The sequence below is a fragment of the Nicotiana tabacum genome, chromosome 16, assembly GCF_000715075.1.
Source record: "Nicotiana tabacum cultivar K326 chromosome 16, ASM71507v2, whole genome shotgun sequence".
NCBI classification, from domain to species: domain Eukaryota; kingdom Viridiplantae; phylum Streptophyta; class Magnoliopsida; order Solanales; family Solanaceae; genus Nicotiana; species Nicotiana tabacum.
In genome coordinates this window covers 26019789-26030285 of record NC_134095.1, presented here as the reverse complement: position 1 = coordinate 26030285, position 10497 = coordinate 26019789, and the positions used below count along the sequence as shown (strand labels likewise).

The following is a 10497-nucleotide window of genomic DNA, read 5'->3' as shown; positions in this document are numbered from 1 at the left end:
AGCATACATATACTATATATAGGATCTAGTGGAAGTTTGCCCCAAGACAAAGAAAACTTGCTAACAAAGCATCCCCCAATTGAAAAATAGAACATCTTTCCCACCCCTGTTCAAACTATTATATGTAATTAATTTCTTTAACAAAATATATATATGTATTATGTTAACTTTATACGGAATTCATACCCCAACTAACATAAATCTTGAATTTTCTTTGAACCAAAATTTAAAGGAAACCAAAAAAAAAGGAGGGGGGAAAAATGAAAAGAACACCGTAATGGAGAAATATTTATTTGGGAATTTGCAGTAGGATTATTTTAGTATGTTTGGATTAAGTAGACAGCTAAAGACCAAACAGTTATGTCAGAGAGTGAAAATGGTGTTAAAATTGGTTGGTGTCCCGCGCTTTTCTGAAGACTTGGCTTGCAAAATTTCTCAACAGAGGAGAGGAGTTGTATATAATGAAGAGGCTATTGGCTTGCAGCTTTGCTCGTCGACTCTTCAAACCTCGTACACAACACAGCACACATTTCCAGGTACTCTGTCTCCTTGTTTGTCGAATGTATCCTTAAAAAAAAATTGTTTTTTGGGCAACTCATTTGACATTTTGAGTTTCCCTATAGGAATCAAAGGACAGTATGGAGAAGTCACCAATTATCACTGCCAACAACAACTTTGATTCTCAGGTACGGATGGGGGTTTTGCATTTTTCCCAATTGGGGAATGTGGGTTCATTTAGAAAGCAGAATATGGAATTTTTGCAATTCGCTTACTGATTTCACTAGTTAGTAATTCTTGACTATATGTAAAAATTTGCTGAATTCAAGGGGTTGAGGAAGGGTTTTTGGTGTTTGAGACTGAACTACTGTAGGCAAATTGCCATAAGCTAAATGTCCAAATATGATAAATTTTCTTGCAAATTTGGAGATAACCAACAACATTCAGTATCTTTAGAAGCTAAAACTGTACGTATGTTAGTTGTTAGTATAAGGAAACACAGGCATTGTGCGTGTTTGTGTTGGAGAAAAAATGAAGTGAAACTAGTATGGAAGTATGGGGAGAATGTGTGTATATCTTAATCATACTATTAGAAGAAAATTTTGTAAAATCCTCCATTCATAGTATCTTGTATAGTTTTATTTGACCTAGGAGCATATTTCTTTTTGCTTCTGACATATTTACCATGACCCTTGAGAAATTTATCTTGAGATGAAGTCCGTACCTTCAGAAGCAACTGAGGCTATTATACTATACCTGATGTTAATTAGTGTAGCTGCCGTTAATATTTCGGCAAGCTCATCAATCATACATATTTGATTTCTGACAGAGTTCAAAGGAAAATGGGGAAGAGATTGGGAGCGATGCTGCTACTAACATTGTCCTTAACCATGAATTCTCTGATGGGCTTAACTCGTGGCAGCCCAATTGTTGTGATGCTTTTGTGGTTCCAGCAAGTTCTGGATACCATAAAGGATTAACAACAGAGAAAGGCTGTTGTTATGCTGTTGTTACGAATCGTAAGGAATGTTGGCAAGGCTTAGAGCAAGACATTACGAGTGGAGTATCAGCAGGTTTGACTTATACAGTTTCTGCTTGTGTTGGAGCCTCTGGTACTTTTCAGGGTTCTGTTGATGTCCTCGCCACACTAAAACTAGTGTATCAGAATTCAGAAACAAACTATCTATTCATTGCAAAGTAAGATTCTGTGTCTAGCTTGTCTTTGTTACGTTTCATTGTTTAGGAAGCAATACTCATGGTAGCGTTTTACTCCATCCAGAAAATCTGCTTCGAAGGAGTGTTGGGAGATATTGGAAGGTTTGTTTTCTCTGTCAACTATGCCTGATCAAGTTATATTCTATCTCTCGAGGGACCTCCGGCAGGAGCTGACCTGCTCATAAAGTCCGTAGTGATCACATGTCCTAGTTCTACTGCTTGTGATGTAAGTCCAATGCTTTGTCCATATTTCCTTCTTTTTTCTATTTTCTCTAGAGATTACTCGAGTATATTCAAACTTTATTGAATTACTGAAAGGATTTTCTCCTTATTTTGATAGAGTTCTGGCACATCATCTGTTTCTACCGATGATGATAACATTATAGTAAACCCTCAATTTGATGATGGCCTCAATAGTTGGTCTGGAAGAGGTTGCAAGGTGGTTTCACATGACTCTATGGCAGATGGGAAAATCACTCCAATGTCTGGAAAATACTTTGCCTCTGCAACGGAACGCACACAGACCTGGAATGGAATTCAGCAAGATATAACTGGAAGAGTGAAGCGAAAGCTTGCTTATGAGGTAACTGCTGTTGTCCGGATCTATGGTAACAACGTCACTAACGCAGATCTTCGCGGTACATTATATGTTAAAGCAGCTGATAACCGCGAACGGTATATTGGCATAGCCAGGTGGGTGAATCAAGTTCCCCCTTATATAATGTGTATATAATAATACTTGTGGTACATAATGTCTTATCATTACTTTCCTTCTACCCTTATAGCATCTTCTATATCTTTATCGTCGTTTTCTCTGATCTTGGAAGCCTTCCAAACTACACATAAAAAAGTTTCGGTTATCTTTCTTTATGAACTTCCATAACATTTCATGCATTGTTGGGTTGTGTCAACATAATCGACTTTGTTATGTTGAAGGAATTTCTGATTTTGACTGGTTCTTCTGCTCCATATCTATGTGGATAATCATCCGTGTAACAGTCACAAGCATGTGTAATGTTGTAACTTCAATTTCTAGAGTTTGATAACTATTCAATTATAAAACAGATTGATAATATCTTTTGACATTGAATTTTGCAGTCCACTTAGTTCGTTTCAAAACAAAGACGATTAATTGTGGTTTTTTAGTTTATCCCTTTCTTCTTATACCTATTTTGCTTTCCATTTTCTATTTACTACGTATACTAAAGTTTCATATGAAGTGTTTTAACAAAGCTACCGATATGTAGTGTCCAAGCCACAGATAAAGACTGGGTGAAGTTGCAAGGGAAGTTTCTTATAAATGACTCGCCATCTCAGGTTGTTGTCTTTCTAGAAGGTCCACCTCCTGGAACGGATATCCTCCTTAATAATTGTGTCATAAAGCATGCATCTAAAGCTCCTCCTCCTTCTCCACCAGTAATTGAGGTTAGTTGAATTACTTTAAATCCGGAAGCTGCTGTTTTCTTCCTTTTTTAATTTACCTTGAGCTTAGTGATAGGATATTATAGATGAACTTGAAGCCCAATAGTTTCTGAGAACATGTTAGGTTATGGCAGTTAAGCTAGCTAACTGCCAACTGAACTGTTTGATCTGTTAAATACTTTCATGTTTCTCCGACCATTACCTCTCGGCACGACATTTGACGATGTTCTATTTCATTCTTCATCTCTTTTAGGATGCTGCGTTTGGTGTTAATATAGTCACAAATACTAGTTTGAATGATGGCACAAATGGCTGGTTCCCACTTGGAAACTGTACAATGAGTGTTCAAACAGGCTCACCACATATAATGCCTCCAATGGCTAGAGATTCCCTTGGTGCTCATGAGCCTTTAAGTGGCCGCTACATTCTGGTTACAAATCGTACTCAAAACTGGATGGGTCCTGCTCAGATGATCACAGATAAAGTAAAACTCTATTTGACATATCAAGTATCTGCATGGGTTAAAATTGGACAAGCATCGGGACCTCAGAGCGTAAATGTTGCCCTTGGAGTAGACGGCCAATGGGTAAACGGGGGACAAATTGAGATCAGTGATGATAGATGGCATGAAATTGGAGGATCTTTTAGAATTGAGAAGCAAGCAGCTAAGGTTATGGTTTATATTCAGGGTCCTGCTGCTGGTGTAGACCTAATGGTTGCTGGCCTTCAAATTTTTCCAGTTGACAGACGTGCACGGTTTAGACACTTGAAGAGGCAAACTGCAAAGGTAAGACCTAATTCTTTGTTCATGGTATTTTCATTTATTGTGTTTAAGTAATGATCATCAGTTGTTTTTAGGCGTTTCATCAGTGAAGTCGTGAAGTTGTCCCTGTTTAGTGTTAGAGCACTGCCTTTGAGTACAAATATGCAGTTTATTAAATGTTTATAATAAATACTCTCTTTCTTGCCCATATTCTAAGCAGATACGCAAGCGAGACGTCATGTTGAAGTTCTCAGGATCAGATTCAGGCAGTTTGCATGGCACGTTTATTAGAGTTAGACAACTGCAAAACAGCTTCCCCTTTGGATCAGCCATAAGCAGAACAAACATGGACAATGAAGACTTCAGTGCCTTCTTTGTCAAGAATTTTAATTGGGCTGTGTTTGGAAATGAGCTGAAATGGTACTGGACAGAAGCACAGCAAGGGAATTTCAACTACAAAGATGCTGATGAGCTCCTGGACTTCTGCACAAAAAACAACATTCAAGTTCGAGGTCACTGTATCTTTTGGGAGGTGGTGGGCACTGTTCAGGCATGGGTGCAATCCTTGAACAAAAACGACTTAATGACGGCTGTTCAAAACCGTCTCACTGGGCTTCTGACACGGTACAAGGGAAAGTTCGAGCATTATGATGTGAATAATGAGATGATGCATGGTTCTTTTTACCAGGACAGATTGGGTAAAGAGATCAGGGTAAACATGTTTAAAACTGCACGTCAATTAGACCCTTCCCCCATCCTATTTGTAAATGATTACCATGTTGAGGACGGCAGTGACACCCGATCTTCTCCTGAGAAGTATATTGAGCATATTCTTGATCTCCAAGAGCACGGTGCACCTGTTGGAGGAATAGGAATTCAGGGACATATTGACAGTCCTGTTGGACCCATTGTATGTTCTGCTCTAGACAAACTTGGTATTCTTGGACTTCCAATCTGGTTCACTGAAGTTGATGTGTCGTCTGGCAATGAATACATTAGAGCTGATGATCTAGAAGTTATGCTTCGGGAAGCTTATGCCCACCCTGCTGTAGAAGGTATAATGTTGTGGGGGTTCTGGGAGTTGTTCATGAGTCGACCAAATGCACATTTAGTGAATGCAGAAGGTGACATCAATGAAGCTGGAAAAAGGTACCTTGCTCTTAAGCACGAGTGGTTATCCCATTCTCATGGTCATATTGATGAACAAGGGCAATTCAGCTTTAGCGGATTCCATGGCTCCTATGAAGTTGAAGTCATTACTGTTTCGAAGAAAATCACCAAGAAATTTGTTGTTGACAAGGATGATGGTGCTCTGCTGATCTCTATTGATTTATAGTCATGTTTTAACTCAATTTATCACCTTACTTTATGATTGTTTGTTGTGCAAAAGTTGTGCTCATGCCTTCCATTATCCATCTTGTGCATGAGTGTTTTACAAATTGCGTCATTTGTTTATTTTATTTTATATTTTCAAGTGAATAAATAAAGAAAGATTTCATGTGATTATATAACTGCAATGAATTAGTTCATCATTGTTACCCTTACTTCACGAGTCTGTAACCAGGTTGAGAGACCGTTTCTTAGAAGTTTTTAATTGAAAATGCAGGCATCTCATCTTTGGAATGTTAATAGCAACCTTACAATCTGAACAAGTCCTTCACCCTGACCTTTGCTTGCTTAAAGTCATTCCTAAAAATGAACAAAACAGATAATCTCAGTCATTGTATTTAATCAATCATAATAACAGTATGCTGCAAGCAGTGGGAATTGGTATGAAAATCAGTAAGACACTAGCAAGCCATTTATGGCAAAAGACCGAGTACTTAATAGTCTGTTTGGCCAAACTTCTAAAATCAGTTTATTTTGAGATTTTCTCAAGAGTACTTTTCAAAAAAGTGCTTTTGGCGAGAAGCAGTTTGTGTTTGGCTAATTAATTAAGTACTTTTGAGCAGTAATTGTGTTTGACCAAGCTTTTGAAAACTGCTTCTAAGTGTATTTTTCTCAAAAGTGTCTCTCAGAAAAGTGGTTTTGAAGAAAAACTACTTTTTTCTACTTCTCAAAAACGGCTTCTGCTTTTTCTCAAAAGCACTTTTTTTTCCTTCTAAAAGTTTGGCCAAACACCTTTATTTTTGGCCAAAAGCACTTTTGGCCCAAAATAAAGCTTGGCCAAACAGGAGACTGATCCCAAGCCATTGATTGGCCTATTTCATGTGTCTATAAAGCTGCTTGAACCACCCTTGGTCCATTTATTTTTCTTGTAAGGTCGCACCACAAGTGCTCTGCTTTTCTGGTAGTGCCAATGCCAAACAGAAGAATCCAGTTAATGCAATACCAAAAAATGGGAGACTCGGTACACGAATTGTTCGTAATATATTTACACCAAGAAAATGATCATAGAAAATAATATAAGGATCACTCTAACAGTATAATCAGTTATAATCAGTTGTGAATACCGATAGATAAATGATCCATCTATAGGGTTCGTGTCAAAGCTAATGTGTTCAAATGAACCCGTAATTAGTACTCTACATATGTCATTCATTCATTTTTTTCCCAAGCAGTGAATATCTTAAAACTCCCCTAAACTATCACGTTTTTGTCAGTTACCTACTTAAACTATCCGGTGCCCCCAAAACCTCCTTAACTATATACACCTATATATTAAAAAACCCTCATCGATTTTTTTAGTGGTGAGTGTGATACACCCTTCTATTTACTCAGCCTAATATGATATATCAATTTAATTAAGAATTTTAAATAATAATAGAAAATAATTAAATGGGTAAATGTTTGGGAGATTAAAAAATCGAAGGAAGAGGATGAAGGATTACACATGGTCATTTGTAAAAAAAAATAAATTCTCTTCTATCTCCTCCGATAATGGCTACACCATGTCTCAATCGTGATTATTACCATTAAACTTCTATTAAACATTGAATTTTTCCAATAACCTTCGTCTTCACCGGGAATTATAGTTTAATACGAGATCTGTGAAAAAAAATTAGGATTTGGTTGAAAGAAGAAGACCTAAATGAAGAGGAAAGATAATTTTTGAAGAAAAAAGCAAGAGAAGAAAAAAAATTCATATGAAATCCATAAGAATAAAGGAAGAAGAAAGATAAAAATAATGAAGAAGAAGGCTAGAATACAAAGAACATAGAGGAAAAATACAAAAATTAAATTTTTTAAAAAGGGTAACTGTAATTAACCATTAGTAATGGCCAATTGGGGTCATTTTTATGTATAATTTCATCTCTCACGCGCCTTTTGGTGAGTTACCTTACATATTTCATTAAAAAATCGACAAGTTTTTTTAAAAAAAAAAATAATATATAGGGAATATAGTTAAGGGCGATTTTGGGGACACCAGATAGTTTAAGTTTGTAACTGACAAAAATATGATAGTTTGAGGGGGTTTTAAGGTATTCACTCTTTGCTATTTAGGCTGGAAATTTTCCAAACACTTGGACCGCATATATAAGATAATGGATAACGTATTAGTAACTGAAGTTCACACTAAAAAATAACTAAAGTGTTAAGAAACTAAGCTCAAAGTAACAATATGAAACAATAAAATAGACAAGAGATATAGAGGGAAAAGAGAAGAGATGTTCTTATTTCTTCCATGCATTCAAGTGTGTACAATGTGATGCCCAAATCCTCTATTTATAGGATGATATTTAGATAATATAAAGGGATATCTTGAACATGATAATATAAAGCCTAATATCAAACTCATTCATTGATTGGCCTATTTCATGTGTCTATAAAGTTGCTTGAACCACCCTTGGTCCATTTATTTTTCTTGTAATGTAAGGTGCACCACAAGTGCTCTGCTTTTCTGGTAGTGCCAATGCCAAACAGAAGAATCCAGCTAATGCAATACCGAAAAATGGGGGACCCAGTACATGAATTGTTCGTAATATTGTTTACCTTGAAAATAGTAATTACAATTAGATTTGATTTTGTGGTTCTAAAAATACGTGATCTATTTTTATGCTAGTTGTTAGGCAATAGATGCTAAGTATGAGACTAAGAAATAAGGTAAGAACTTAAAAACAATATGTTTAAGCAAACCGAGTGGTTGAGAGTCAGGGCCTCGAACCGGGTTACACGAGATCTCGAGGTCCAGCTCGATATTAAGCTATGGGCAGCCGATGAAGGGCTAACAGTATTGGGAGCTTTGATGAAGACTCTTTATGGTCAATAATGAGCAATAAATGAAGAACAATAAATAGAACACAATAAATGTAAGCAATAAATGCAAATAGTAAAATCAAGAGAATATGTTTAAATTAGAGAGCAGAGAATATTCTTGTTCTTGTATTCAATATTGTGTGTCCTGTAATATCATGTGTGCAAAAAATAATAAATGCCCCCTTTATATAGGAGGAGAGAATCACAACATAGTACATGTGCATTTATTACAAAGAAATGTAACTGGTACAGCTATATTAGCAATCTGGTACATACTGGTACTATTCTTGTAGGTGTTGTCAGTTTGGGCCACGTGTCTAGGGAACTTCCCGTTTATCCATGACAACCACCAACCGCGCTGCCCCGAGATCGAGTATAAGGAACCTTCGAGGTCAAAACCTTGAACTGTGTCCCTAGGCCTTCGAGGCCTTTCGAGGCGAAGCTATGGGAAAGACATAATGACCGTGAAATAGGGCTTGCCGATTTCACCCGCATACAGATAGTCCTCGCATTTCTTAGAGTAAAACGATAAGAAACGATCTTGAATTCCTGCCCCTTCGATACTTCCATCACGATAGTGGTTATGGCCTATCAAGCGACTGACATGGCAAAATGAGATGTCCAAAGGTCGCGTCCACACAACCCTTAAAAGCCTTTGGATTAATTACAACGGCTGGCTGTCCTTTGGCCTGCTCCAACGCGTATGTTAGACCTCTATAAATACTTCTTCTTTCGCTCATTATTTTCCACTGCACCATCAAGCCCTCAAAAGAGTTCTCCTTACGTCTCCCTTGCATTCTCTTTTGAAACGCAATTTTCATTTCTCCTATGAAACCTTTTCACAAGAATGGAAAAACCTTACACCTCTGCTCCTCAGGAAGATGTGCCTTCTTCTTCCTCGCGCCCGTCCAAGGGTAAAGCAACAATGCCCCCTCGCGTCGGGGAATGCATTCCAGGGGTCTTTGAAACGACCTCCGATTTTAAGATCAAAAAACCTTCTTCGAAGCCGGGGCGATACGAACTCGTGTCCCGATATGTTAATTCAATAGCAGACGTCAAAAGGGTGAAGGCCGACTGCCGCTGGGGGGACACGACGCTTGTGGAAATTCCTTCTCGGAAGGAGGACATAACGAAATACAAGGCTGGCTTCCTCAGTATGTATACTTATCCATTTACCCTTGGCCCGGTGGGGTCATCCTCGCCTCCGATAGACCCCATGATCCTCGACTTCTACCAATGTTATCGAGTAACCCTTAGCCAAATTCATCCTTCATTCTGGCGCATTGTTTACATGACCAGATATTATGCGAACATGATTAAGGAGATGTCCTTCACTCTCGACCACTTGATCAGAATGTATAACCCTCGACTCTTCTGTGGGGGCCTGATAAAGCTCCACTGTCGGGCCCCGGGAGCCCTTTTTTCCTGCACCAACGAGGTTAGGAACGGAGGGTGGATGAGCTGTTTTGTCCGAGTAAGGACTTCGGACCTGATTCCAGCAGAGAAGATGTTGTTCCCTAAAAAGTGGAACATGAAACGTAAGTAGATACGCTAATTAAATATTCTCTTGCTTCTCTTTGGGTACAGCTTCTTATGAACTGACTTCTTCCATTGATACAGCCATCGTCGTGTACCCCAATACGATTAAGGAACTCTCGGATTGGGTCAGCCAGCTAGATTCGATTTGCCCATACGTTGAGCGCGTTTGGCGTGATCCGTCCCAGGCTCGATGAGAAGCCAAGGACCACAGTGAGCCTTTACTCCTGCTGTAATTGTATCTTTTAATAGAACTGCTAATGATAGCGTCCTCACTCCCTATGTTTGTATTTTGCATTTGTTCAGGTCTTGGGAAGGTCCCCCTGATAAGGAAAGCACGGCTTGGCGAAGCGGATACCCCGAGACCCGTCAAAGAGAAGAAAAGACGAAGGGAATCATCGACTGAGCCTTCGAAATCCAAGAAGGCCAAAGTGGAAGAACCTAAGGCTGATTCAACAGTCTTAACTCCAGAAGTAACGGGGAGTCCCTGAGCTAAAGGTGAGGAGAAAGATGGTTCCTTGATAGTATCCGAGGGAGGGGAAAACTTGATCGCCCCTTATATCACAAAGACGGTGGCTTCCAAGTCGGAACTTGGTGTTGTCGCTGTCCAGCCTCGGACTGAAGAGGCCTTTGAGGATACATTGGGTAAAGTCCTTGAGCCGATTGATGGCCAAAATATTCCCCGAGCTGAGGCGCATTTGGCAGGCGGTCTGGAGGAACCCAGTTCTGAAGCTCTTCAGAGACAAGAAACGGTCCCGATTGATCCTATCGGTGTTATTGACGTGAGTGATTCTCCTCAGGGACCGACCTTACCTCCTAAGGAAATACAGGATGCCTAGAATAAAGAACCTTCCGATGTAAGGGTG

At 38.8% G+C, this 10497-nt stretch overlaps 1 protein-coding gene across 1 annotated transcript; it reads left to right on the top strand.

Moving 5' to 3' along the window:
* The first annotated feature begins 638 nt into the window (after positions 1–638).
* On the top strand, positions 639–5234 carry LOC107799765 (endo-1,4-beta-xylanase A-like). Its single transcript, NM_001325678.1, is given in 8 exon segments — positions 639–686; positions 1328–1695; positions 1778–1862; positions 1865–1939; positions 2054–2406; positions 2961–3138; positions 3389–3922; positions 4119–5234. Coding segments are annotated over 8 exon segments (2757 nt in total).
* The last annotated feature ends 5263 nt before the right edge of the window (positions 5235–10497 follow it).